The sequence below is a fragment of the Megalops cyprinoides genome, chromosome 2, assembly GCF_013368585.1.
Source record: "Megalops cyprinoides isolate fMegCyp1 chromosome 2, fMegCyp1.pri, whole genome shotgun sequence".
Taxonomy (NCBI): Eukaryota; Metazoa; Chordata; class Actinopteri; order Elopiformes; family Megalopidae; genus Megalops; species Megalops cyprinoides.
In genome coordinates, this window is record NC_050584.1 from 64,916,395 (window position 1) to 64,944,131 (window position 27,737).

Consider the following 27,737-nt stretch of genomic DNA (forward strand, 5'->3'; position numbering starts at 1 on the left):
GGGGAGTATCGATTGGCCCTCGTGCTCTCTCGGTTTTGGCCCAGCCTCGTCCCTAGCGCCGGTTACCGCGGGGATTTGGGGTGGGTGCCGGGCTCGTTGTTGGGGCGTGCTGGCGGTGGGGACGGCCGCCGCCCGGCTGGTCTTTTCGCCTCCCTGGGCCAGCCCGGGACGGCCTTGGCGGCGCACGCCTCTCTGCACTTGGGCTCCGCCCTCTCCCCCGGGGCATCGGGCGTGGCGGGGGCAGGGGCGGGGGCCGGCCGGGGCTCTCTCTGCGGCTGCGTCGGTGGGCCGTCCTTCATGATCCTCTGGCAGATCTCGGCATAGCTGGGCTTTCGCAGCTCCTGACGGATGCAAAAATAAACAAATAAATAAAACTCAAATTAAAGGGGCTGCGGTCCAGCGAACGTTTCACTGTTAACAGCACAGCTCTCACTGCAGACACAAGCTGCCTCTGACCACGCCGTCACCGTCTGGCATGCCAAACGAGAGAGCGGAGAACACAGCGCAGAAACTCCTCAGCTTCATCTACGGTCTCATCCTTGCTGCCAAAGTGACATGGGGAGGGGAGACAGTTGCCATCAAACTGCTTCTTCTGCATCTGCAACACTCACCTGTCAGAGGGGCAGACAGAAGCCCAAGCCATGCAAGCACTTCTGTATTTCAGCACGATAATAATTTCATCCAAGAGACGGCTCTGTGCCTTACACAATTCTGTCTTTTCAAGTGCTTAAGGAAAATTTACAAGGTAATTGGGCTTCAGTAAGGCATTGGCTGAGGGCTATAAGTAGAGGTTTCTATGGTCCCCGATCTCTCCTGAGCTTTGTCTGTCTGCTGCAGTTAGCTCATATTTTTTCTTCCTTCGCTTAAGCTACTTCCAAAAAGGTACATTTCCGTAAACTGAAATGCCTGCGGTCTTGCATTGCACGCGGTAGTAAGATATCCAGCTTCCAAATAAGCACAGTAAGACTTAGAAAAACATTCTTATTCTGTGTATGGAAGAACACAATTTTACATTTACATTTATTCATTTAGCAGACGCTTTTATCCAAAGCGACTTATGGGTTACAGTTCTTTTCAATGTTATCCATTTATACAGCTGGATATTTACTGAGACAATTGTGGGTTAAGTACCTTGCCCAAGGGTACAGCAACAGTGTCCCAGCGGGGATCGAACCAGCAACCTTTCGATTACGAGTCCTGCTCCTTAACCACTATGCTACACTGCCGCCCCAATTCTCAAACACACTCATATATGAACATGTGCATGCATATATAAATTTTGATACGAGTTCTCCAAACTCTTGGAGGATAGATGAGCTCATTCGTAATACAGGCCATCTGTCAGAGACGGCATGTGCTGTAAAATCCTCAGCTACAGGGACAGAGCAGCCACACTGGTGTTAGATGAGCAAAGGAACCATCACTCACCGCAGGGGCACCGTTCACCTGGACCGATTTGCTTGTCGTGACGAGGGGTGCGGGTATTCTCTCCATGGGGGGCTGGGTCTCCCTCTGCTTTGCCTCCTGGACATTCGGCTCCCTGCGGGACAACAGGGAACATCACTGCACCTTCCCACTTTGAAAGTCATGCCTCACGCGTTTTTCACTGGACAGTCAGCACCTGGCATCAGTTCACTGCATCAGCCCAGCATTGGCATTTCAGTACTGTAATATGCAGCTGCGTACCAGATGCCCTTGTCCCAGACAGCCTATACAGCTTGCATTTCTACTCGTGGATATCTACTGAAGCAACTCAGCTTTGATCACTCCATTACTGCCACTTCAAGGGTACAAAAGCAGGTTTCCCGTCTGGGATCTTAACCAGCAACTTCCTTAACACAAGCCCAGGTTCCTTTTAATCACCACGCTACTGCTAACATTAGCAATGTTAGCACTACCACTTGGACTCCCACATCTTTCATCTGGCAGAGCACAGACACCACGCTTTCAAACCAAAACAATTACATGCAAAGCTTGTGTTCTAATACTTCAATCATCCATAAAAGGAGGAGGATTCATGCCCTGCAGACAGGTGTAATCAATCACCTCTGAAGCCTTCCTGATATAATCCATATAATGAGATAATTAACAGCACTGTTTCTCCTATGCGCACAGGTCCAGAGAACCCCCCAGGCCTATTTCTGTAGCAAACTACAGGGTGAAGAGGAAGAAGGTTCCCAGGGACAAACCGTAAACGACAATCGCCTCCATTCTACCCCCTTACCTTCCCCCGAGTTTTTAAAAATAAGCATCTCAAATATTTTATAAATAAAGAATATAAAATATCTGCCTTGGGTGGCTCCACATTTCATTAAGCCAACATTATGTTTTTTTTTTTTTATTTGTAGGACAAAACCATTTTCCTGGGGCAGACTTCATCTCAGAGAATGCAGAAATACTGAACGCATTAGCATAGTAATTCCCAACTGTTTCAAAAGCAGTAAATTACATATATACATATATTTATATTCAGCAAACCCCAACAGCACTCATAAAATTGATCTTGGTGCCTAATTACTGCAATAGGGGTGAAGAGTCTGAAGCTGTGCTCTACAGTGATTTCATGAACACGGCTCTATGTTTTGCTCCCGCAGGATAAATTCAAATTGGCAGGAACAGCTTGGAAAAATTCAACAGCAAATTAAAAGCATAATTTACAGACGCACAAACTGATGTGAATTTAGTCTGCCTTTGTACAATTTATCACAATTACCGAACCCCAACCCCAGTTTGGTAACCATAGCACGAGGAGTAGTGGCTTGACACCGACGTGGAGTGGAGCTGGGAGGTCTCGTTCGGGATGGGCGCGAGGCTTACCCGGGGGAGCAGGGCGGAGAGGGGGGGCGGTCCGGACTCATGGGGGGCGGGGCGATAACAGTCGGAGATGGCTCTTTGGGGATCCCTGCTGGAGTGGCGTTGGTGCTGGTGTCTGTGTGTACAATCTGAGGAGAGATAAAGGGAGACGCTGTCACAACACCCCGCTCTCTCTCAGACCGCACCGCAGCGAGGGGCCGGCCCCCGACCCGCAGGCGGCCTGCGCCCAATGAGACGGGGACGTTTACCCATTTACCTATCCGCGGAGGATCGAATCTGCCGCGCTCGCCTCGCCTCCACCGGAGACGGCGCTCGCTCGACGCCCATTAAACACCCCCGTCTATTTCCCTGCCCGCACCTGCTTTTTACTGGCCGCTGAAAGCGCGCAGACACTACACCCCTCCCTAGCTTTTACAGCGCTCGGTTTTGGCAGGCCGATTTCTATCTATTCGGAGCGCCGGGATGAACCGTCCTGGAGCGCAAAGGGCAGTTTGTCCTTGCCACTCGTAAAAAGCGCTCATTTTCTCTGCCGGACACGGATCCTCCCGACAGACCGAGGTCAGGCGGCGGCCCGGGCACTCCGGGCCCGTGTCCGATCCCGCTATAAATAGATCACGGTCTCAGATGACACACTGGCGTACGTTAGTAAAGCATTACTTAAGCGCTGGAAGAGATGGACTCTTCCAGTGCTACAGATACAGGAAATGCAGAAGTGTTTGATCCTGTTGTTTCTGAGCAGGTGGGTGGACAGAGGTGGGGATGTTATGGTGAATTTCACAGTATTAACGGGAAAGAAGATTCATTTTTGAAACTATATGCGATTTATTTCTGTGCAGAAAAAGATGGAATATGTACTCTCTAAAAAATAATACCACGTCAAAAAAGACTAAAAACATATGGTAACAATGTCATTTGTTCTGACTGGCAGCGTGTAACAGGGGTCACTGAGCAAAGGAGGGTTCCGCAGTGACTTCCGAAAAGCTCACCTTGTCCTTTGTGGTTCCTGCTACGATGCTCGACAGCCTGTTCTCAAACACGTCCTCGGTCTTGAGCTGCCCTGCGGCACCGGGCAGGGGGGGGAAGCTGGACAGCCCCAGCTCGAAGCTTGGGGAGGGGGGCTTTTGCGGGGGCGGGGGCGACTGCGTGGGGGCTCTCTGTCACACACACACACACACACGCACGCACACACGCGCACACACGCACGCGCACACACACACACACACACACACACACACACAGCATCAGGTCAGGACATTTGCACCTCCGCCTCCGCATTTTATTCATGGTGGCCTGTTGCTACACACAGTGCATACATCCTGAGTAAAATTACTGTTCCAGACATATTTACAATTAAAATTTACCAAAAACTTACAGAGCTGTTTGCTTGAGCATACGATGGTCTGGCAAGAGACAACTCACGGCTATCTCAACCAGACACCACTGTAACATCCACGGTGTACTTACTGTAAACTTATCCTCCCTCTTCTTCCGATAGCCATAGATGTTTTTCCTTAAAAGAGACAACATATTAAATTGTTGATTCATTTAATTTCATTACATCCCGCCTGTATCCCAAATACATTATCCTGCTGGCGGCGCAAATGCATTCAGTGATTTACAAACAGAAGCATCTCCCATTTCCTACAAAAGGCAACACAAAAGTGTGGAAATTCCAGAAATTATCTCCCATGGGTAACATTTAAACAGACGCAACAACAGGTCTAGTTGCAGACAGGCAGATCTGACACAAAAAAAAAAACTAGCCAAGCCAAAGCCATACTGATGTAGCATCCAAAACCTGTAGAAGCCAGCACCACCCGTCTCTGCACAGGGGCACCTGGGCCAGTCTGAGTTTTGTTACCAGCTGCTGATTGGCTGAAGCGGCAGTGGGGCGTTACCTTCCCCGCCCCATGCTGGGGGAGAAGTCGGCATTGCTGGGCTCCACGCGGCCGGTCCCGCCGTCCCGTCTGGGGTAGGTCATGGCGCTGGGTAGCCTGGTCCTGTTCTGGCCTGGCGGCCGGGTCTGCGGGCCACGCACGCCGTTCAGCACGCGGTCCGGGAAGTTAAAGATGGCGGGGCTCTCCAGAAGGCCCGAGCTGCGGTCTGCGCTTGGCATCGTGGGCCGTAGGTGAGGTTTGCTGTGATTCCTGCAAAACCAACCCCATCGGCTAATCAGCAACAAAAGTAACGTTTTTTTTTGCTTCACATTGAAGTCAAGTCTTCACAGTTCAGCTAAAACTGCAGTTTTAAATCAATCAGTTACTTGTCTGATGGAAGAGTTTGGCTCTGAAAGATACAGAATACAGAACAAATACTGAAATGAAAAGTCAAAATTACTGAAGTCTCAAGACTTTCAAAGCTGCTTTATTTAAAACTACATCTGTAGTACAGCCATGCACGTTAAGTCCTGAAAGTCTTGCAAGTCAAAGCGGTGTGTATGTAGATGAAAGGAGCTGTTCAAACCTGTTTCTGGGGGAGTACTGCCTAACAGTCAGGGGTGAGGTGGCCGGCTTAAAACTGGGAGACGAGGGAAAGCCGTTTATGAACCCAGCACTGGGGAACGGCGTCACCTGTGGGAACAAAATTCCACACCTGAACATTAGTTCGGGAAAGATGCTGAGTAACAATGAAAAAGCAACTATTTACGGCAGCACAGTGTTTTTTTTAAAAATATACATTTTCAATTCAATTTCATGTTTTCAAAACCAGTAAAGAAAAGAAAACAAAATCACAAACTCTTCCTTTATTCACTGTCTGGCTGGAGTGAGAAACGATACGCAGGGACACTGGCAACTGAAGATCGAGCCCTGCCCTTTATGCTTTACGGTCTACAGAGCCCGGCAGCATGGTGCGGTGGCTCAGGAGCTGGGCTGGTCACCCAAAGGCTGCCGGGACCAGTTAGCTGTACACTTAAGCACGGCACTTAAAATGAACTGCCTCAGTCAAAGTACATAGGTGCTAGTTGGGGGAAAAAAAAAAAAGCTAAAACGAGCCGATTTGACTCCACGAGTCACCTGTCATGGCAGAGTGAAAATTTCCTTTTGGTTTGAATTCTGAGCACATACTTCTGCCTAATCCAGGCTGCATGAGCCATCCACACAGGGTTCATTTCTGCCTCTCAGTATGCCTGCAGAGCTTCCTGAGTGTGCCCTGGCTTTTCCCTCGTTAGCCCACCTAACGACCGTCTAAAGAGACCTCGTCTGCAGCTGTGCAGTGCTGAGGACGTCTCATCTGGAACGATTACAGCGACGCTGCATAAGTGAGCCTTCCAGGAGCACGTACTTCAGCTCCGACAAAACAGAGCGACGCTATCAGGAAATTAAAGCAACCGCAATCGCAAAGGTAATGTTTAGTAATGATCAACGACACAAAAAAAAAAAATGACAGGACACACAAGCATATTAGAACTATGCATTAAAGTTTATCATGAGGCTAAATCTTCCTCTGTAGCTGCTGTTAATTATCCATGCTTTTCCGTTCGCTTGGGCACTTGACCAATACCGACTAAAAAGGCCCTCTTAAGGTGGAAAGCATTTTCCAATGAAAGACAAACTGGTTATGTGACATGACTGAAGACGACACAGACATCATCTGGTGGCAGATCACAGAGCACCCACAGCTCTTCATACACGCATGTAGGTTTCTGTGAAACTCTGGTGTTCCTCACAGGGCATTGTCACCAGTGTTACATCATTTACAGCAGTCCATGTCATTTATGTATTCACTTTTCATTCACTGGGGTCGGCTTTGCAGACCTAGAGCGTATTAAAACAAAATCTCTTGTTTCTGAGCTGCCGGCAAATGCATTAACCTGCTAAACACAGGGCAGTTCTACACATGTGCTGTTAGTAGGTTCAAGGTTCAAGGTTCTTTATTTGCCATTCGGCATGTTAAAAACACGAAAACGAACGAAAAAGAATGAAAACCGTTTCCCAGGACCAGCGTTTAAAATAGATAATAAATAGATAAATAAATTATCTAAGCCAAAAAAAAATCAAAACCTAAAATCACATAATAACTAAAACACATTGTCAAAAAAAAAAAACACGAGCAGCATTCTGGGATGTAGTGCAGAGGGCAGCTTATGGCACGGAGTTCATGAGCCTCACAGCCTGAGGGAAGGAGCAGCACCTCAGCCGTGTTGTCTGAGCTCTGAGGCTGCGCACCCTTCTGCCTGAGGGGAGGAGGGTGAACAGTTCATGGGCTGGGTGGGTGGGTTCCATCATGATGTTCGTTGCTCTGGTTCTGCATCTGCTGTTGTAAATGCCCTCCAAAGAAAGGAGGCTGCTGTCGGTCATATTTTGAGCAGATTTAACCACTCTTTGCAGCGCCTTCTTGTCAGCCACAGAGCAGTTGCCGTACCAGACAGTTATAGTATTACCTGATACTGTGGTATAACAACAGACAACGTAAGAACGAAGAACCCTACACTCCTCTTATCAGAGATTCACTTGCTAGCTGTCATCTTATCAGCACAGGGCTAGCAGTGCTGATGCTAGCGGCACCGATTCCAGCAGCGCTGATGCTAGCAGTGAGAGTGATGCCAGCAGTGCTGATGCTAGCTGTGAGAGTGATGCTAGCTGTGCTGATGCTAGCTGTGAGAGTGTTGCTAGCTGTGCTGATGCTAGCTGTGAGAGTGTTGCTAGCAGCGCTGATGCTAGCTGTGAGAGTGATGCTAGCAGCGCTGATGGCAGCAGTACTGATGCTAGCTGTGAGAGTGATGCTAGCAGCACTGATGCTAGCTGTGAGAGTGATGCTAGCAGTACTGATGCTAGCTGTATTGATGCCAGCAGTACTGATGCTAGCTGAGAGTGATGCTAGCAGTGCTGATGCTAGCGGTGAGAGTGATGCTAGCTGTGCTGATGCTAGCTGTGAGAGTGATGCTAGCAGTACTGATGCTAGCTGTGAGAGTGATGCTAGCAGTGCTGAATGCTAGCAGTGCTGACGCTAGCTGTGAGAGTGATGCTAGCAGTGCTGATGCTAGCTGTGAGAGTGATGCTAGCAGCGCTGATGCTAGCGGTAGCCGCTGTGGGGACTGACCAGAGCAGGGTCCAGGAAGCTGTGCGTGGTGGCCCAGGCCTGGGGGCTGATCAGGCTGTAGAGGGGGTACTGCTGCTGCGTGCTGTAGACGGGGGGCATGTAGAAGGAGGTGTAGCGCTGCTGTGTTGTTGCGCTGGCGTCCACCGGCCGGTAGCCGTTCTTTGGCAGGAAAGTGTTGATGGCGATGGCTTTCGCCTTTATCCTGGCCTGTGGGCGGGGAGAAGAGCAGCGGGATTAGCGTTCGGGTGGCCGACGTGTTTGAACGATAAAACTGGGCGAGCGACATGCGTCTGACCCATTCAAGATGGAGGAGATAGAGGTGCATGCAATGCATCTCTGTTTGGCACGAAGGGTCCTTGGGTTGGCTTAACAGCTTAAGATACGACAGCTGTGTGTCCATTTCTACATACACTTAGTCATCATTACTTTAAAACTGGTTTTGTATGGTGCGTGGGCTGCACACAGCCACGCTGAATTAGAAGGGTCTAGTATTCCAGTTAATTCAATCACAAAACACAAAAAGATCACCATGAAAAACAGTTCCAACATTTGACCTTAAATGATGAAGGTGTTTGTAATGAAATGCTTAAAGTTTACCTTAATGGATTTCCCTTGAAATGTTTTCACTTCTTCTCTGAGGTATTGATAGGCCTGAAAAACAGTACACAACCACTGTCAGACAGGGCCAGGATGTTCAATAGGACAAACTGTACTCTGTAGGTAGGGGCAACGGGTGTGACTGAATATTCTTTAGCGCTTCAGCAAGACCACTGCTTTTCTAGTACTGTCTTTAAAGTTCAGTCTGTATCCTTAGGAAACAGAGAACCATTCAGAACATTAAAGAGTAGAGAGACAGAGTGGGGAGGGACAGGAAGTGGGAACTGTATCTCCTCAGCTAATAGAACGTCTTTGCTCTAAGCTGGTCCAGGGTGTGGCTTTCAAGGACTAACAGCCCCCACTTACCCACAGTCCACCTCACATAGAGCTCCACGCTATTTTTAGCAGGAGCTTAAGTCTGACCTTTGACCCGCACAGACATGCACATTTAGACACATGGACATGTGCACAAACACACAGATCGCAAATGCTAATGTAAATACTTATGGAAAAAACATGCACGTATATTTTGTCAGAAATGCTTTTTAAAACATGTAAGAAATATGAAAATGGCCAAGACATCAGAAGTAACAGCTTTTTTAGGCTTGTTCTGTTTGGTACTGTAGGAGCTGCAAAGCTGAGCCAATTTCACTCAGTGTCTGACTGCTGCTCTTCCCAGAAGTATGGGTTAGGTGGGTTAGTATGGGTCAGAACTCAGGGTTAAATTGAACCAATCCAAACACTGAGGGGGAGAGGGATTACCTGTTGAGCGTCAGCTTCTGACTCAAAGGTGATGAACCAGTTGTCGTTGTAGGCAAACTCACAGTTGATGAATTTAGGTAGGTTCTCCCCTTTAAAAAGTGCTTCCACCTCCTGTGACAAGAATGATGGTTTAAAAAGATATTTTAGAAGAGGGAATGACATCAGAGGCCTTGCAAATTTGGAGTATAAAAGACTCCTTTTCCCACTGGCCTTGATCTCACACACATACACACACACACACGTCCATGAAGTCATTTACTGGTTTGAGGATATGAGACTAAATTATGTATCTGAAAAAAAGCAGGGTACATCTTTATCTATAAACTTTGTGTTCCACTGCATAGAAATGGCAGGCTGACTACAATATTTATGCTATCGGCTCATCTTACTGTCTGACTGAAGACGTCCAGTTAGACTCGGGTTTCACATTTTATGGCGCAATAAATAAAGAGTGAAGAGTTCCAAAGCGAGTGAAAATGTCCATGAAGACTTCCTTAAATTACAGGGAAGCTAAGCAGCAACTGCTTTGACAGTGCCTCTGTCTGAAATTCAACCACGTCAAAGAGGCTCGTCATTCAGTGGTTAGCTTATGGCCATGGTATTTTTTCCCCACAAAGAAACCAGCACTGAACATTCTTAACTAAAATGAAGTGACATTAAAACTCCCATGGTGCCTGAGGGCTTACCGAAGGACGCCTGGATGTAACCCTTAAAGCTAAAAATGGCAGCGAGATACAAAAATACACACAATAGAACTCCTACGTCCATGTCACCTCGTGAAATACGTGCTGTATTGCATTTTAATCTGCTCTAGCGGTGAAGCTCAAAAGACTTATGGGATATCACCACACACGAGTGCATGTGCTCATTTGTGGCATCTGATCCTGCCTAAATTAAGACCCTTTGTGAAAAGTTTTTTGAGAAGAGGTTTCAAAAAACACAATTTGGGGGGCAGACTCCGAGAGCCAAAAATGAACCGTTTTTCCAACAATCAACACTAAGGCCTTCTGACACATCTACACTGCAGTGCATGAACACAGCTGTTACGGGGGGAGAGCACACCTCGATGGGAGTGGACTCGGGAACTTCCCGTAGGATGACGATGCACCGGTTCTGGTTGGGCCTGACCTTCTCGCCCTTTTCATCCACTTGAACCAAAGGCAAAGCTGGGGGGGAAAATCACCAGGGCAATTAACGAAAAATGGCACAGACATCACTCACACTCCTATGCAACACAAATCAATACATTACATCACATTATTGTCATTTAGCAAACGCTCTTATCCACAGCAACCTGCACAGGTTACACTTTCATCTATTTGTACAGCTGGATATTTACTGAGGCAACTCTGGTTCAAATACCTTGCCCAAGGGCACAACAGCAGTGCCCCAGCAGGGAATCGAACCAGCAACCTTTTGGTTGCTGCTGCCTGCACTACTGCTGCCTTAATCCCCCCAAACCCCTGAATCCGGCTCCACCCCTTTCCGCGCATACGCGCGCAGTGTCTCAGGAACAATGGAACCCAAGGAGCTGACGCCCTCAATCAGGGAAAGCGTCTCCCCGTGCGGGGGAAGGAGGCGGCGGGCAGCACTTACACCTTAGAACCTCCACGATCAGATCCATGTCAGTGCTGAGCTTCTTGACGTGGTCCAGGTTGGCCACCGTGGTCACCGGGACGTACTGGTCACTGTCCATCTGCGAGATCAGGTACATGTCGCTGGCCAGATTCTCCCTGCGGCGGAGAGAGGAAACGCGCCCCGCTGAGCGTCAGTAAACACGCCACCTGCCGCCGCGTTCCTCAGCATCAAAACAAAGCCTGCGTTTAAACACGCCGCCCGCATCAGCCGCTGAGGGAGAATCGCAGGCAGAGTGCAGTCGCAGAGAGGGGACTCTAGCATGAGCGCGCGTGGCATGACAACAGCGTTTCCATAAGGGGGGATATTAATACCACATCTTATAAAATAATTACTACTGTATGTACGGTTTTCTTTTTGGAAATGGCATCTTCTAAATATTTTATGTTCTCGAGAAAAAGTTTTTGTTTAGCTTGTTCAAAAGCAAACATGTACACAGAAAGGAGGACACACTGGCCATTTTTCAGTATCTGGGAAAAAAAAAGACTTTCAGTGAAGGGCCTTGTGACTACATCTGTGATCAATGTAGCTGTATTACATATCAGTTATGCAACGTGGAGTGCATTCACTGAGTGGCTGTTCAACAGCAATGCAAGACTGACACAATTTCCATTTGCAGTAAAACACCCTGCCATCACCTGAGGCACAATTATATCCATCGGCATCAGCAACACTTTTCTAGACACCTATAGAACCTGGCAGACTGCAAGCCATCTGCGACCAGGCCTAAACTTCAACTGAACATACTACAGCAGTGTGGAAGTGGAGGCAGACAGCCTACCTGGACAGGCAGAACTCCAGGGTCTTCTTCAGGTGTTCCCGAAGATCCTCGAGAGGGTTGGGGGGATGGGAGTCACCCCCTCCTGAAAGGAAAGGGGAGAAACGGGTGCAGTTCGGCTTCACACGCTTTGCTCTTCAGCTCCCAAAAAAGAGGAACCTGTAAAACTCAAACAATGACCACAGACTGGCTGATACCAGAAGTCCAGAGGATTTGTGGACATGTGTGTCTATTTGGAAGGACTAATTGGAAGGCTTGTGTGCTGTTAAGCTGTTGAAAGAAGCAGCGCTCCTTAATCAGAATCAGAATATTTTTGGGGGCGACAGTGGCTCAGGAGGTAGAGCAGTTGACTGGGGATTGGAAGGTCCCTGGTTTGAATCTGGCTTGTCCTGGCAGAGTGTCGAAGTGTCCTTGAGCAAGACACTGAACCCCCAACAGCTCCCAGTGGCTAGTTGGTAAGCCTGTATATAGCAGCCTCTGCCACTGGTAGGTAGATGTGAGGCATATAACTGTAAAGTGCTTTGAGTACTCAAAATGAGTAGAAAAGCGCTATATAAATGCAGTCCATTTACCATTTACCATTTGCCAAATACAATTTCTCTTGGTGCAGGTGTCAACACTGAAGACATAACTGCAGACAGAACTATACAATACAAAACAATACAACAAATACAATACAATCAAAGAAACTGTGCAATGCCTTTGGTTATGTACATTTGTGCAATAACTTTGCAGTTTGACAGTTCCACTGTGGGATCTGTGGGATGGACAATTAAAGTGCAAATGTGCAACTGGACAGGGGGTGGATATGGGAAGGGTCCTTATCTGAGAGGATTACAGCCTTGGGAAAGACAAAGTTAAAGTCAGACTACTACGGGATTCCATTGATAAGATCACTGCACCTGCCTTAGATTTAGGGATGTATCACACAATACCAAATGGCTTCTGGCACCAAACTCTGAATCATCATCACATTCACAATACCAGATCAGATGGCAGGCAAACCACCAACTTTACAGATAGTGATACAAAAAATGTCTTTTGATATCCCTTTCCCACTGCAGAGCCGGAACCAGGCTGGCTGGTGCTGGTCCATGCTGGCTCAGCCAGTTAAAGTTATTTCTGCTGGCAAGAAAGCTGTGGGCAGGGCTGGTCTGAATCAGCCCTAAAAGCTGAGGAGGCACTTATGCAAAACAGAGGGGGGACTGTTTTACATCAGTCTGGGTTCTAAAGCAATGGATAAGTTTTGCCAGGGTAAGCCAGCCTGGGTTCAGCCCTGCATCACAAAAGGGGTTGTGACGGAGTGCCGTCACTACGGTTGAGTGTGCACTCTGACTGCCATACCAGAGAGCCTGGCTCTTTGGCACCGTGGTCAAAGTCGCATGGTTGGTACCCCGTAGACCCGGGTTTGAGGCCGGGTGGGGTGACTGCTCTCGCCGTTCGCTACAGGGGTATAATGAGCCAACCCGGTTTCAGCTCTATGAGTGGGAAAGGGGTATAATGAGCCAGAGTGGCTCGCAGTCTCTGGAGGACAACAGGTATTAAGTGGTCTTATTCTGCCTGCTCACACAGGCCTGGCGCCCACAGTAGCTCTGACATGTGCGTGGTGACAGTCTTACCCGTCTGGCTGCACTCAGACCCCGACTCCAGCTCCAGGCAGGGGGTCTCTGGGCACCCGGGGGGACAGTCGCTCATATCCGGCGGGTCCGTCAAAACCGCTGGGGGAGGCTGGTCTGGGTCGGGCGATGGGGGCTCCTCGCTCCGCCCATCTCCGTCATCGTCCGCTTCGTACCCTAAAAACGACTCCATCAGAACTGTCCTTACGACAGTGCGGACCGCTCGGGCAGACGCTCCAAACGCCCGAGCAGAACAGAATATTAAATCCGCTGCACTGCAGGGGGGTGAAGGTGGTGCCACGCGCACAGCGAAGCAGAACCCGGCAGAAATCGGCCCGCTGGGAGAGACCGCGCTCCCGACCGGAGCCGTTCCTGCCGAGGCAGCGGCCACATCAGCCTCATGACGACAGAAACGGAAAAGAGTCCGAGGCCAGGAATGAAAGCCATCAATTAGCCTAATTAGCTGCTCTCCTTGTGCCAGGACTGCATGGGGCAGCATCCGTGGCGAGAGCAAAAAGAATATTAATTACTTAATTACGCCTTCACGCAAACCCTTTCCAGAGAAATAAATACAGAGATCACGGCAAAAATAATAAATATATAGGTAAATAGGTATGGTTTAGCCTACCTTCTGTGCAGGGGTCGGCTGAGCTGTCTGGGCCATCCCCCCATGTTTTGGGGGTGCTGGTGTCGGCGGCGCCGGCGGGGTTCAGATTAAGCATGTGACTGGGCCATACTTTGGCGTTTGGGTTCAGATCAGAAACCTTTGTGGAGTCCTGCAACAAACCAAAAGAGGAACATTTCTTAGCCCATGACGGCACAAACCAACCAACTCGCACAAAGCTCCCACCGCTTAGCCCCAGAGTGACAAAAGCCAATCAAATCAGCACTAAAATTAGTGCCCCTTTCCACACCACATTCATCTATTACAGGGTTTTTGTCAGTAATCTAATGAGCAATTACTGTGCATGAATTCATGATGGACCTATTAAACATTTAAATAAAGCATCTACAGCACTGGACGTAGACTTACTGGCACAACACATATCTGTGTGGATGGACAATACTCTGGATTTGAACTTGCTTGTATAATTGTTTTTGAACGGTGACAAACCAGACCCAAGCAGGACAGTAAATGTTTAAAGCTTTGACTTGTGTTGTGTCCCTGTGTAACATGAAGCAATTCCTGTGTTCAGCTCTCATTTCAGGAACAAATGCTGACAATCAGAGATCCGTATGTTGGTGACATCTGTACATTTCCACCAAAAAAAAAAACAACCATCACTGTGCAAAGAGAATCAATAGTGGGATTAAAAAGACCCCTGTAAAACATGCAGATTAAAGCGCTAAGGCAATGTGCAAACATGAATAATGCTCAGCAGAGAACAACTTGTAACAGCTACACACACACAGCACATAGCTCTGCCCACCCTCTTCTCCCAGCAACTGATCCCAGATCAGCACCCAGCCTATAACACAATATGGAAAAGCTGACACTGACCCAGGAACTGCGCACAGATGAGACCAGGTGCTCCTACTGGCAGAGCCCCTTATCACCAAATCACAGCACTGAGCAAATCTGGCACATTCATGAGGTAATACTACCATTTTTAGCATTACCATGTGAACTGCATGAAGTCAATACAGTAATTAATATGATCATTAAAGCATTCCGATTACAATACATATTTACATATTACTATGGTTACATTTCCATGAGGTGAACAAGGAGTTCAGCCAATCTAACAGTGAATTTTCATGCCTCTCACATTTTTACAGCACGTTCATGGTAGGCCAAGGATGTTACAACACATTTCACAACACACTATACAAGAGTCAACAAAAATTTAAAATATATACTAGAACACCTTTAAGTTCAGGGTTAAAATGCATAACATGCCGGGGTTTGTATGTTCCATGGAAGCCAAGTGGCTTTAAATGTATTAAAACACTTGTGCCACAAATCTCACCTCTTTTGTAATAAATCCTAATCTTCTCTTTAACCTCTGCACATCACAGTGAGATGTGTAATTACACTCAGGTGCACGAGAAGCAGGCAGTACATTACACCGCACGGGGGTTCAGTGAAGCCCGACACTGAAATGATTCTCACTCCGAGAGGCAAACGGAGAGAACGGGCAACAGGAAACGGTGCAAAAACGCTGCACTCAGGCAACACGAGAGGTTAACAAGGGTACCATGTGAGAAAAGCACCCAGGCCGACATCAAGATTAACTGGAGTAAAGCCCCATACATATAGATGGACTTACCAATGAGTAATCATTCTGCCAGTCCCAGGCACAAGAGCTGTCGGGCATGAGGAGGCTGTAGGGGTAGGCATTCATAAAAGCCATGGCAGCATGCAGGTCATGTGTCTCCGCGAGCCCCTCGTGATTGGCTGCTGTCACGTCGCAGAAATCCGTGTTCCACGGTGAGTCGATGGGAAAGCGATCCCCTGGCTCCTCCGCCCAGCCGGGCAGGTAGGGGTCCCCGTCCCCCTCCTCGTTCCCCTCTGACCGCTCCAGCAGCTCCGACACCATGCTGAGCATGCCTTCCTCGCCCTCAGGGTCATCCGCGCAGTGCATGCCGGGAAAGCTGCCCGCGCCTGCGCCGCAGAGCCCGTTGCCGGCGGCAAAATGGATTTCGTAAGAGGGGGTGGAGGCGTAAATATCTACTTGGTCGGGCTCCACGTCCTGAGCCCTGGAGACGCCGGCCGTTTCATCATCCACTCCCAAACTGATTTCATCAGCGGCCCTGCCTGAATCATCGGCCGCCACAGCGTTCCCGCTGAGGTTGCTACCGGCGATGCTGCTGCTGCTGCTCCCCGCTGGCTGAGGCTTGTGACCCGCGTCTGCGCTGAACGCCAGCACAGCCCCCAGGTTTCTGCGCGCCTCCCGCTCGGCACCGGGGCACCAGCCGAGGCCTTTGTCCCTGCGGGGAGCTGCCTCCAGCCTACCAATCCCCGCGGGTTCATTGCCTTGTGCCAGCCAATCGTTTAGCGGCTGCAGCTCCTGTGCGTTCCTAAAATGCTCCGCCCCTTCAGTGTCAGCGCATTGCTCACATCCAGGCTCCGCTCCGTCCCTGGCCGTGTGACTGACCCGAGCAGGCGAGAGCAAGGCAGCACCAGCGGCCAGGTTCTGCTCTGAAAAGCCAGCGCTAGCCCAGAGGTTTGGTTGTGGCAGCACATGGTCGCAGCCTTCCAGAACTGCGGGCCAGTCTGGAACAGGCGTTTGTGCAGTGCGTTCGCCCTCTGAGTCGCGGTCGAGGTCACAGTTTACCGCCCTGCCTTCCTTTTCAGCCACGAACGCGACTCCGCAGCGGCCCTGGCAGCTTTTGCCGTAATGTTTCACCCCGAGGTCGCTCTTCGGCATTGCTGGCTCGGGGGCCTCTCTTGCGTCAGGCTTGGCAAAGGCAGCGTCGCAGGCCGCCTCTAAATCATTGGCCCTTGCGTGAGGAAGACACGTCTCCGGTACAGCGGCCTCTCCAGGGCACACAGCCCTCCCACTCGCATCTGACCTTGCTGCTATAGCAACTGAGGTGACATCACTGATGGCATTGAATGTCTCAGACTGTTCTAGGCCTCCCGTGACTCCATGGTCAACATCCTCCTGCCCTGCTGAGGGGAAAGTACCTTCGTTTTCCCTGGAAACATCACAGCCTGTCTCAGATGTCAGTGATCCTCCACCTGTGTTCAAATTGCCCTTGCTTTCATGGCGAGCAGGTGAAGCTTTGCTCCTGATGCTGGCCCCATCCTGGGTGAGACGCTCCTGCGTTCTGGAGTCCAGGCTGAGACTCCCGTCACTAGCGAGACCCTCCAAGGTGCGAGGGTGGAGACCAGTGTCCACAGGCTGCAGGGAGTTGCCCCCTTCATGTGGAGGGGAGCCAGGGGTGCGCGCCGATTCCCTGCAGCACTGGGCTACCTCTCCGCTGGCTACGACAAACAAGACGCTTTTCTCAGCTTCACCGTCACAGCACCCCTCCCACGGGACTTCAGCGGGAAACCCCGCCTTTTCAGAGGGAGCTGCCATTTCGGGCAGGGCTGCATCTCCTGATAGCTGACGCCTTTCATCGTTTCCATCCCCAAACTGTGGTCCAGCGTGCCACTCCTTCAGCCCGCTATCATAACCATCGACCGAAGAACCGCCGCCACCAGACAGAGGTCTAACCACCGCTAGTTTGGTGGCTGGAGAGCTCTGGCGTTGGGCCAATTCTGACGGACTGCGAGCCAAACCATCAGCTTCGCCTCTAGCAGCACTCATGCCAATTTCTACAGACTGCATTTCCTGAGTGTCTGCAAGCGGTGCTGCAAAGGTTAATTCTGTATTTTCAAAGCAAACGGACCTTTCAGAGGGCGATGGATTTCCCCACGGCTCAGAAACGTCGATGTTTCTGTCCCCAGTTTCAGGTTCAACAGACCCATTGCGTGCCTGCACGTCATCAAACGGATGTGGTTGTCCATCACATGCTAGACCCACTGCCCCATGTTCTGCTGCACGGGGCCTTCGGCTGGCTGGATAACAGTCTGTGGGCTGCTCTGACTGGCACTGGGAGTGCACGCTGGACAACAACGCTTTAGCATCAAAACTGATTCCTACAGACTCGCCTTCGCAACAGTCACTTACTGCACTCGCTGCGCAGATGGCCGAGCTCCCTGTCAGTTCTGTGTCCACCATCACTTCTGTACCATCCATGCACTTATCTGCTACGGGTGAAAACTCTTCCTCTATGAGCTCAGATGACTCGGTGCATTCAGAATCAAGGACTTTGGGCCCAGTTTCGTTCCCAGATCCTTGGCTGGGCACCTCCAGCTGAGAGAAGCGCTCTGCTGCGGCGTCAGCACAGCTGAACTCACTGACACACGCTGCGTCCCGCGGAGTCAACGGGTGGGCTTCACTGCAGCTGCCTGGGACCTGTGCCATGCTGCTGGAATCCACAGCGGACACCTGCCCGCTTCCCTCCAGCCAATCAGCAGAGGAGTCCCTGTCCTCCTCGGTGATGGTCGGTGAGTGACGGCTGTCTGTGTCCCACTGCTGACAACCTACAGCTGAGCTGGAGAAATTCAAGGCATCGGACGCAAGAGTGGGTGCCTTCACAGCCTCCTTTGAGGGTTGCCCCGGGTCTGGAGATAAAGCGTTAGCATTGGCTAAGCAGCTGCCCTGCTCTCCATCCTCCTCCAGAGAGATGCCGTTGCTGGCTGTGCTTTCACAGAGGGACGTCTGAAGCAGTCCTGGGAAGACGGGATCCTGCTGTTGATTCCCATTTTCCAGGTGGCCTGTGGACCCTCCTCCGTCTGGGACATCGTGGGGAGGTGGAGACGGTGGGGTAGCCGCTTTGGGCTCGGGAGGCGAGGCTGAAACCCCCCAGGCATCGTCTGGACACCGCCCCTCTGCCTGTATGGCCTTTTCCGTGACAGCCGAGTGAACGGAGCGTGGTGGAGTCCCCTCTTGCATCACAGCGCGCCCGCCCCAGTCCTGCTCCAGGTCTTCCACGTCAATCGAGCAAATACTGTAAAAGCTCTGCGCCCTCGTCTCCAGCACGTGCCCCAGGGCTGTTGCCAGATCCGGTTCACCCTCCTCGGGGGGAGAACTCCGCCCGCAGCCCCAGCCTGCTGAAATCCAAATGCCCGAGTCTTCGGCTCGTGACTTTAACGTGCTGGCTTCCATGATCTGGGTGACACTGGCCAAAGTCTGCGGGCCCTCGGCGGGCGTATCACCGCTTTCCGAGTTCCTCTGGCCCGATGCAGCGGTGTGGCTGTTCACAGCACCACCGTGTGCCACCCCTGTCCCCTCACCCCCGTCTCTTGGGGTATTACCCTGTGTTCCTGGCACGGATAGAAAAAGGCCAACCCTTCCTTCTGTTTCCTCGCTTTGCCTCAGAGGAACCTCTTCGAAATCGGTTTCCCCCAGCACGTGCTCCGTCGTTTCCTTCTGATCCTCACCAGAGCTGGATACTGCTCTCTCCATATTTGGAGTGTCCTGTAGACAGTTTGGACAAACGTCCTTGTGTTTCTCCTTTGCCTTCTTGTCGTTTACGTCCACGTTTGTGCTGTGACTTGGAAGCAGTTTATTAATAGCCGTATTCTGCGTCCCGTGATCTGGTGTGGGGCAACTCCAAAATACAGCCCCCTTCCGCACGTGGCCCGAGTTCTTCCCGTCAGCACACCCCGCAGTCGAGCCGCTCGCAAAAGCCGCGTCCGTCGCATTATTTCCAGCTCCCTGCTCGAGACACTCTTCGGCCGTTTCGGCGAGGGCGCGGATGTGCTCCCTCACCTCTTCCTTCATGGACTCCTCTGGAACCGTGGCTTGGAGGAGGCCCGTCCTCTCGTTTGCCATGTTCGGGTTGAGCTCTTTACTACAACAGCAGCCCATGTTAACTGCTGCTAACTCTAAACTACACGCTTTCTACTGCCAGCGGTGCCCAAAGCAGAGTAAAAGAAGCACCACGCTCTCTCACCAGCGCCCGAGAGAACACCCGGCCCCTTAAAATAGCGCACTTAAATTTGTACGGGGGGCTCACATGCTCCCGTCACTCAAAAAATCCACTGCCAAAGCCACGGCGTCTTTTGGACAGAGGGGGGCTTCTATCTTGTGTGAATGGGACGGCGTCACGGCGGGGGGGGGGGGTGGTCACCCCTGGCGTCACGGCGGGGGGGGCGGGGTGGTCACCCCTGGAACAAAATTAGCATAAGGAAGCTGTGGAATGCAAGTGTGCAGTGAAACACTCTTCCATTGAGCCGAGGGGGGGTTGGAACACTCGGGACAGGGGCTCAACAGGCCAGTGAGCCTTGACCTTTCACACATACCCCCTGCCGCTCAGCAGGCTGTGGAGAGTGGGGGTCTTTCCAGGAAGAGTGTGAGAGTAAGTGAGTGCGGATCCTTTCAGGAAGAGCAAGAGTAAGAGAGAACAAAAGTGAGTGTGAGAGAGAGAGAGAGACAAGTGAGCGAGCCCGTTGGAGGGTCACAGTGAGGCGGTGAGAAAGTGAGAGAGAAGCTACACAGAGAGAAGACTATCAAGTGAGTGTGTTAGCGACTAACAGTGACAGAAAGAGTTACGGGGAGACAGTGTGTATTAGAGTGGCAAAAACAGCAATGCTGAGTGAGTGACAGGTAGCTTCAGTTTGTGTGTAATGTTTACTGATAAAACAATTGTGTTACTTGAATGCCCAAAATCTCCAGAATAAAATCTCTCCCAAACAAAAACAGCAAGAATGAAGGTATGTGCTTTTCAGAATAATTTCTGAACAAGCTGCTATGCACTTTATTGACATGACTAATGGCAAACATCTTCAGTATCAAGCACTTTCCACCCATTGAACTGGTTTGAATAAGCTCCTGATGCACATACTGCAACATGGTGTAATGCACTCAAACAGCTGAAATAAAAGGGAAGTTGTTGACCCCACAATGATTACTCTGACTGTCTTGGCGCTCACGACACTTGCACCTGCTCAGGAGAAGCATTCCCACCAAGCCGAGGGTGCACCTACCAGGTGAGAGCTCTCTTTTGCTTCTTGTACTTGCTGCACCTGTGGTTCAGCTACAATTTTCGTGTCCTGGTCAGAAGTCATGAGCCGTCTCCTTCCTGGCTCCTCAGGGAGAAGTCTCTGTCACCAAGAAAGCTGTGGAACGAAAAAGAGGCCAGTGAGAGAAGCAAAGGTCACAACCAAAACCCTGCAGAGAACCTTGCCGCTCAAGATGTACTCTACAGTGTCAACATGTCTATTTAAGGGCTTTAACTGGCTGCTAATGCACTCAACAACCAATCCTAGGGAAGGAATACGATTTATCAATGTGGCATAACCAACACTTGACAACTGGAGGTAATTCAACCCAACTACAATTTATTTTGACTGATGGAACTTCTCAGTTTAGTCAGTTTATGTAAAATTGTTCACATTAAATCAAACCTAACTAATTTAACCTTTTTTTCATTGGCAGGCTATTTTCTTTACCAGATATATTACCGACTGTTGGTTTTCACAAGTAGTACGAATTTAAGACTTTAAATGTACCCCATGTTTTAAATTACTCCTGAAAAGGCAAAGGGAATTAATGGAATCCCTCTCCTCTCCGATTCCTTTTTCTCTGTCTGCCTCACTCGCCAGTACTGAGCTGACGATCCCCGATCAGTCACACGCACGCCTGTAATATGAGCCCTTGTTGTGTGGTGCACAAGGCAGAGAGAGAGAGAGAGAGAGAGAGAGAGAGAGAGAGAGAGAGAGAGAGAGAGAGAGAGAGAGAGAGAGAGAGAGAGAGAGAGAGAGAGAGAGAATGGCATCAGCGCTGTGATGTTTACGACCTTTCATCCGCGCGGTCATGCCCACGGTCACTGTGAGCTAAACGCCCCATTGTTCTCGCTGAATGGGCTGAACTGTAATTATGCTCCCAAGTTTCACTTCCCATTATTTATGGCTGGTGCTCATTTCCCTTTAAACGGGCTACTAATTCCATCTATAATTCCCCCCCCAAAAAATGGATCATTATTTTAGGGCTTTACAATGATTGCATAACCAAAACAGTGCAATAACATTATCTGAATTAATGGCTCCTTTCTGTGAAATGCAGCATTTGATAACCTGGCTCTTTTCCTATTACTTGCAAATCTTTTGCATTTACGCTCATTTCCAATAAACAAAGTAGATAACATTACCATGCGAGTAAATGTAAGTAACCTAAAACATTAACGAAAAACTTGTCACATAGTTCATTCCCTGTAATCGGGGCAAGTTAGAATATTGTTGGCTCTTTGCCTTTGAGCTCTTAATAGACATGACAGCATGTTTCAGTGAGGAAATAGTACTGTCTGAATCACAGAAGTGTTGAGGCAGAATGAGCTCCAACGCTGAAGCTGACAAGGCCAAAAGCTTTCCGGGGCTATACGTTAACACAGGAATGAACAAAACCCCCTACCACAAAAGGGAGTTATGCAAACCACTCAGACCCACTCTTAACAAAACCCTGCTCCCAAACTGCCACCTTTAACCACAAGCCCCAGTCTAACTGCCCTGTCTACAAGACAACAGCTGTCTAGACTAATGGTGGGGTTGCAGTAATAACACCCGGTCTCTGGGGCGGCTTCGTTTGCCAGGCACGCCTCAGGTCTCCCTCACTGAGCCAAACTCATATTCACCTGGCAGCAACCACACGCTCAACTGAGATAAATATGCATGGACCGCCCCTCACTGCAGAAGGAGCCTCCTTAGACTCCTATAATGAGAAAAGCCTTCAGTGTACAGATATGAAGACCAGGCAGGGCATTACAGTTGTAACTTTAGGCAAGGTCCTAAAACCAAGCTGGTTCAGCTAATCCTTAGCTGCATAAATCAATATCATGTGTTTTTTTTTTTTTTTTAAAAAAAGCTATGTATTCGTCTGTCAAGCAAATAATAAGATGCGGGCACAGCAAATTCAATTTCTCAGTGCAATTCAAAAATTGCAAAGCTTTATTAAGCTGCTCAGCTGAGGAGAGGCTTTTCCTACGGGTCAATGGCATCACACTCCAGGAGTTCCAGGAGGGTGACATGTACCCTGGTTTTCACTCCAATCTCATGTTTTACAGTCCTGTAACACATTTACATGTACATTCAATGTAAATGTAAATGTAACGTAAATGTACAAATGTAAACAATCCTAGCTGACAATACAAGTACAATACTGACAAGTAGTGTATTGCACACAATTACTTAATATTGCTGTATTTTGAGTAAAACTCAGGCTAAATGCACATGGCTAATTAAATCACCTGGACCAGCAGTACTGTATGGGGAATTGCATTAATAGGATCCCGCACTGAGACAGAACTCTGAGGTCTGACCCATACAGAATACATGCTGGGGAAAGGAAAAAGGAGGGGGTGCTCGCTCCTCTGGCATTTTCATATTTATGATTACTTGAGACTACCGATACGAGAGTGAGGCTTCATGATTCACATAATGGGTGGAGCTACTGCATGCTGTCAATCACTCCATGTTTCCATGACTACTTAAGAAAGCTCTGTCATTGAAGCAAAGTCCTAGAAAAAGAACTGTGCCCTCGAGGGGAAAAAAATAGCAACAATAACAAAAAGTTTCTTAAACTTCTCACATCACTTCCTGACCAGTGGGGGAAGGACTCTCAAACAGTAAAATTAGGAACGACAAGAAATATTACATAAAAACTTCTGTTTAAGGCAGATGCTGAGTGATTAGCCATGACATTATATTTATGCAATCCTGTATCCTGTATATTTATCCTGTATATTCTTACAGCCAGAAAAAAACGGTGCACTGAAAACAGCATCATACAATCCATGTACAGATACACGCACATTAGGCCAGAGCACACTTCACCTGACACATCTGAGAAAAAAGCACAGACAAGCCATTAATATTCAAGCTCCAAAACTCATCAGCTTCAATGTCCCCGCTTAAAATAAATATTAAAGAAGGAAGAAAAGACGGGAAGCTTTTCCAGTCTCATAAAAGGCGAGGCTGTGACCTCCCGGAGAGAGAAGACGGTCATGTTAGATCAATGCAGACGGGCAACGACGAGCTGGGGGCACAGCCAAGAGCTCTAATCACACAATCAGCGGGAATACGGAGGGGCAGGAGAGAGACGCTTTCCAAACTGTTGTAACGGAGAAATCAAACGCGATATGGGCTGCGGCGATTACGCAGTCTCGAGATAAGGTGACACTTGAACCCCTTATCAGGGCACACAAAATTACACTTGGCATGCGGACTGGTGCCAGGTTTTGATATTGAACTTTGATATTGGCAAACCGCAAATTCTGACAAAGTTCACTCCTCTACTTATACACCTGGCTGCAGAAGCTTCGTCAACTTTGTCAAACTGCAACAGAAATATGCGTAGCATTTTAATGCAGTGCTTATGTTACCCTATCTACTGATGTTAAGTCATTTGGCAAACAACTTTATCCATGGTGACGGTCTCTGAAACACACGTCAACATACACAGACGTGCACCACTGCGTTGACCATCAGTAGCCGGAGAAAACCATAACCCGATACACAAGGCGAACACAAAACAAAGTATACAACAATAACAAGAATTTCGGGGTTCGACTCAACTTTCCAGTCATGTGCTCACTTGATTTCGGACTGTGACAGACAGACCTTACTGTCCAAGGCTGGGTACGAAGGTGACAGCCACGAAGTCTGAATAGCAGACCGTCTCGTTTTTAGTCGCTCGGAGCACACGCGAACGTCCCTCCGTAGGCTCTGAACAAACGATACACCTAGCCGTGATCACCAGCTGGGAGCGCACTTTTGTTTTGAAAGAGTTGTCTTCATACAGTTTCATTCAAAAGTACAAAAGGTTAAGAAGCAGACAAAATGTTTCCACCGTTTTAATCTGCCACATTCGCTGTCGGTCTGAATGTTCTGCGCGTCCGTTCTGAGTGGGACCTACAGAACTGTGCGGACATTTAAAAACCTTTTTTCACTTGGTCTGTTTGTCCATCCATAATGGTGAAACTACATTGTCCAACAACCTCTCTTTTCAATTGGTAAATACTCAAAAAGCCACAGGTGTTTCTGAGCAGCGCCCTTTAAAAAGACCATGTGTGTTTTCCGTGCAACGACGATACAGAGAAAAGAGGCGTGTTTTGGTTCCCGGACGCATCGAAAGTTAAATGGCTCCAATCCTGCTGCGGTCTAGCTACGGTTGCAGCAGTTTTAAAAAGTGCGTAAATCACGCCTACGTCATCATTTCAGACAATTATTTCACATTTTTAAACTGTTTTTGAAGGGTTAGGACAACATAATTGTCATATGTACTGGTAAGTGCAACTACTTGTGGGGGCGATTTAACTCTCAATGCTAAGCAGTTTGCCTTTACTGAAAACATATCATTTATAGTGTTGCTTCTTTCTGTCACAACATGTCAACGGTATTTCAGGTTAATCCGGCGTGGAAGAAAAAATATCTGCAGTGTCTGTTGTTGCATACAAAATAATATGGCGTGTTCGTGTCAGATCAATGACATCTGGCAGTTTCTCAAATGTCAGATTTTCCTACACGTTACAATTAATGTAACACCTAAAGGGGATTGCTTTGGGTGAAGTACGTTGACAAAGTTTTCGTCATTATTAAAATACTGTCTCGGGGCGCAGCAATGAATGAGACGCAGTGAAGATGTATTAGTAGCTGACACAGCTATGTCTCGTACAGACATGCTGGCCCATGCAAAACCGACCTGAACTGCGGGGCAGATTGTTATCTGCTCTGTTTTGCACATCCAATAAAAACTGATGAATAAAATCATCACATGGTGACGGGCATGCACGAAAAGCATAACCCCATCCCTAAATGTCAATTCAATTCAATTCATTTTTATTTGTATAACTCCTTTTACAACACAAGTTGTCACAAAGCAGCTTTACATTGTTCCCAGGCCTGAGAAATGAGGCACACGGACACCGAAGGTCCACTCAGCTCAATGACAGATTACACTGGGGCAGACCCACCTACTGGAATCACACGGACAACAGCAGGAACAGCAGCATTGCCACATGTTAATTTACAACACTGCGCGTGTTAGCTAACTTCGTTCATTCAGATTAGCCCACGTGGGGTGGCCATGGATACGTGATTCTTTCGGTAACTTTCGAACAGACAACGGATAAACATGTTTATGTTAACGGCAGGTTTTTAAAAAAAATCATGTCAAACTGAACTATGAACGATGATAACGCCTGTATACCAATGGTCAATGTATTATTATATTAATAAGAAATACATTGGCTAAAGTAACAACAACAACAAGCTAAAATTCAAAGCATGGCTTAGCTAACGTTAGTGGTTAACGATCACCAGAGATAAGAGTCTGTCTGACTTTCTGCTAGCTGATTAGCTGACGTTAATTCAAAACTTAATAGATGCCTACGACGTTTATTGTAGCTCACACTTATAATACGTTAATATAGGGATTGCTATAGCTGACTATGTGTTAGCTAACGTTAGCTAGCGTTATCAATATACTTCAGTGCATCCACATCAATCTGTGACATATTACAGCCGCAATTAACGTTGGCTAACGTTACCTGGCCAGACAACTAGCTAACGTTATCGTACTACAAATATTCAGATAACAAGGTCCTGCTCCCCTGAAAAGGTGCTGAAATGTTAAAAATAGAGAAAGCTGAAATGGAGAAAGACAGCTGCCCAGCCAAATAACATTGTGCATTGCTGTAGTTAGCCAACTACTTCGTGAAACTACAACGTAGGTAGTCATTAAACGAAGATTGTCGTACCGTTATCCACGGTTAGCTGCTAGAGGTTAGCTTCTAGAGTCAGCGTGAGGACAGTGTTAAACAGCTAAACTGCAAGCTATCAGGCTACACTGATGCATTTAACCAATATATAACTATAAGTATTGGTACACATTTAAGTACATGTAACTATACGTATTAATGCACCAACAGCTCTTGGCTAACACAACATTAGCTAGCACACAGCAGCATCCCGTGAAAGATGGCCGACCTCGGTGCTTCTGATCCCCCAACCCCCCTTTTCCCCATCCAGACATTAGCTAGGTGACTACTACATACATATGTACGACTCTAATCAGGCCTGGTAATCATGCATTTCTGAGCTGCAAGTATAATATAAGCTAAATAGTAAAGCAAATCACATACCTAGTCGAAAGGGGCAAAACATGGTTTATGCTTTACTGATTGCAATCGCAGTCTTAACGCAGCTTTCTGGGGTTGGCTCTCTAACTAGCTATGGAACGAGCATTCCTTGGTGAAAAATCCCGACAAAATCCAAAGCAATTGCGAGATATCCGACCACTTTGCTTTTATTTTCCGCATTCGCGTTCAAATTCCCTCGTCTCATCAGGCGCATTGGGCCACTGCTTGAGTACAGAAACCAACCATATGGTTGTCACGGCGTAACTGCAAATCATTGCATTGCTTTGCCAACGAGCTGTCTACTTTTGCAATGCAGTACAATATGTACAGTATACGGTTGCAACCAAAGTGCGTTTATGCATGTTTATGTACTGCAGAAGCACAGTAGTTGGCTAACTGCGCTAGCTACCAACCACGCTAACATGGACCATATTTTGATGTCAGAGAGCTCATAATGTTGCAGTCCGGCCAACTCGCTAGCCAGGATGTGGTGCACCTTACTGCCAACTGACTCCCCTCTTCCCCGTGAATCTAGCTAAGCCTCTTGATGAAGTCGTTTTTTTTCCAAGGGAGAAATTACTCTTAATTAGATGCAATACATTTACAGGGTTAAAAATAATAAAATGTAATCGGTTACTCACCTGTCGACTCTCACTGCACAGCGGCTAATGACTGTGCGGGCCGCGCCGTTTTCCAGACTGTTGGTCCAATTTAGCTAGCTAGCTGAGCTAGCCAGCCACACTAGCTAGGCTAACTATTTTACCACTTTCTTTCAAGTAAACAAACAATAACAGAATACCATCTAAATGAAATGAAAGCGAAATTTTCCCCAAACCCAACTATTTTAGAGTAACGGCAGCCCT

General features: G+C 48.4%; 1 protein-coding gene across 1 annotated transcript; it reads right to left on the minus strand.

The window, feature by feature from the left end:
* LOC118773770 (la-related protein 4B-like) lies at window positions 1–27,737 on the minus strand. Its single transcript, XM_036522846.1, has 17 exons — window positions 27,516–27,737; window positions 20,729–20,860; window positions 13,871–14,018; window positions 13,246–13,419; window positions 11,630–11,711; window positions 10,810–10,946; window positions 10,276–10,379; window positions 9,214–9,324; window positions 8,452–8,505; window positions 7,855–8,061; window positions 5,278–5,384; window positions 4,713–4,961; window positions 4,279–4,324; window positions 3,801–3,968; window positions 2,818–2,942; window positions 1,429–1,540; window positions 1–341 (listed from the first exon to the last, which is right to left on the minus strand). The coding sequence occupies exons 2-17, from the start codon at window positions 20,807–20,809 to the stop codon at window positions 63–65; spliced, it is 2,184 nt and encodes a 727-aa protein (XP_036378739.1). The 5' UTR covers window positions 20,810–20,860; window positions 27,516–27,737; the 3' UTR covers window positions 1–62.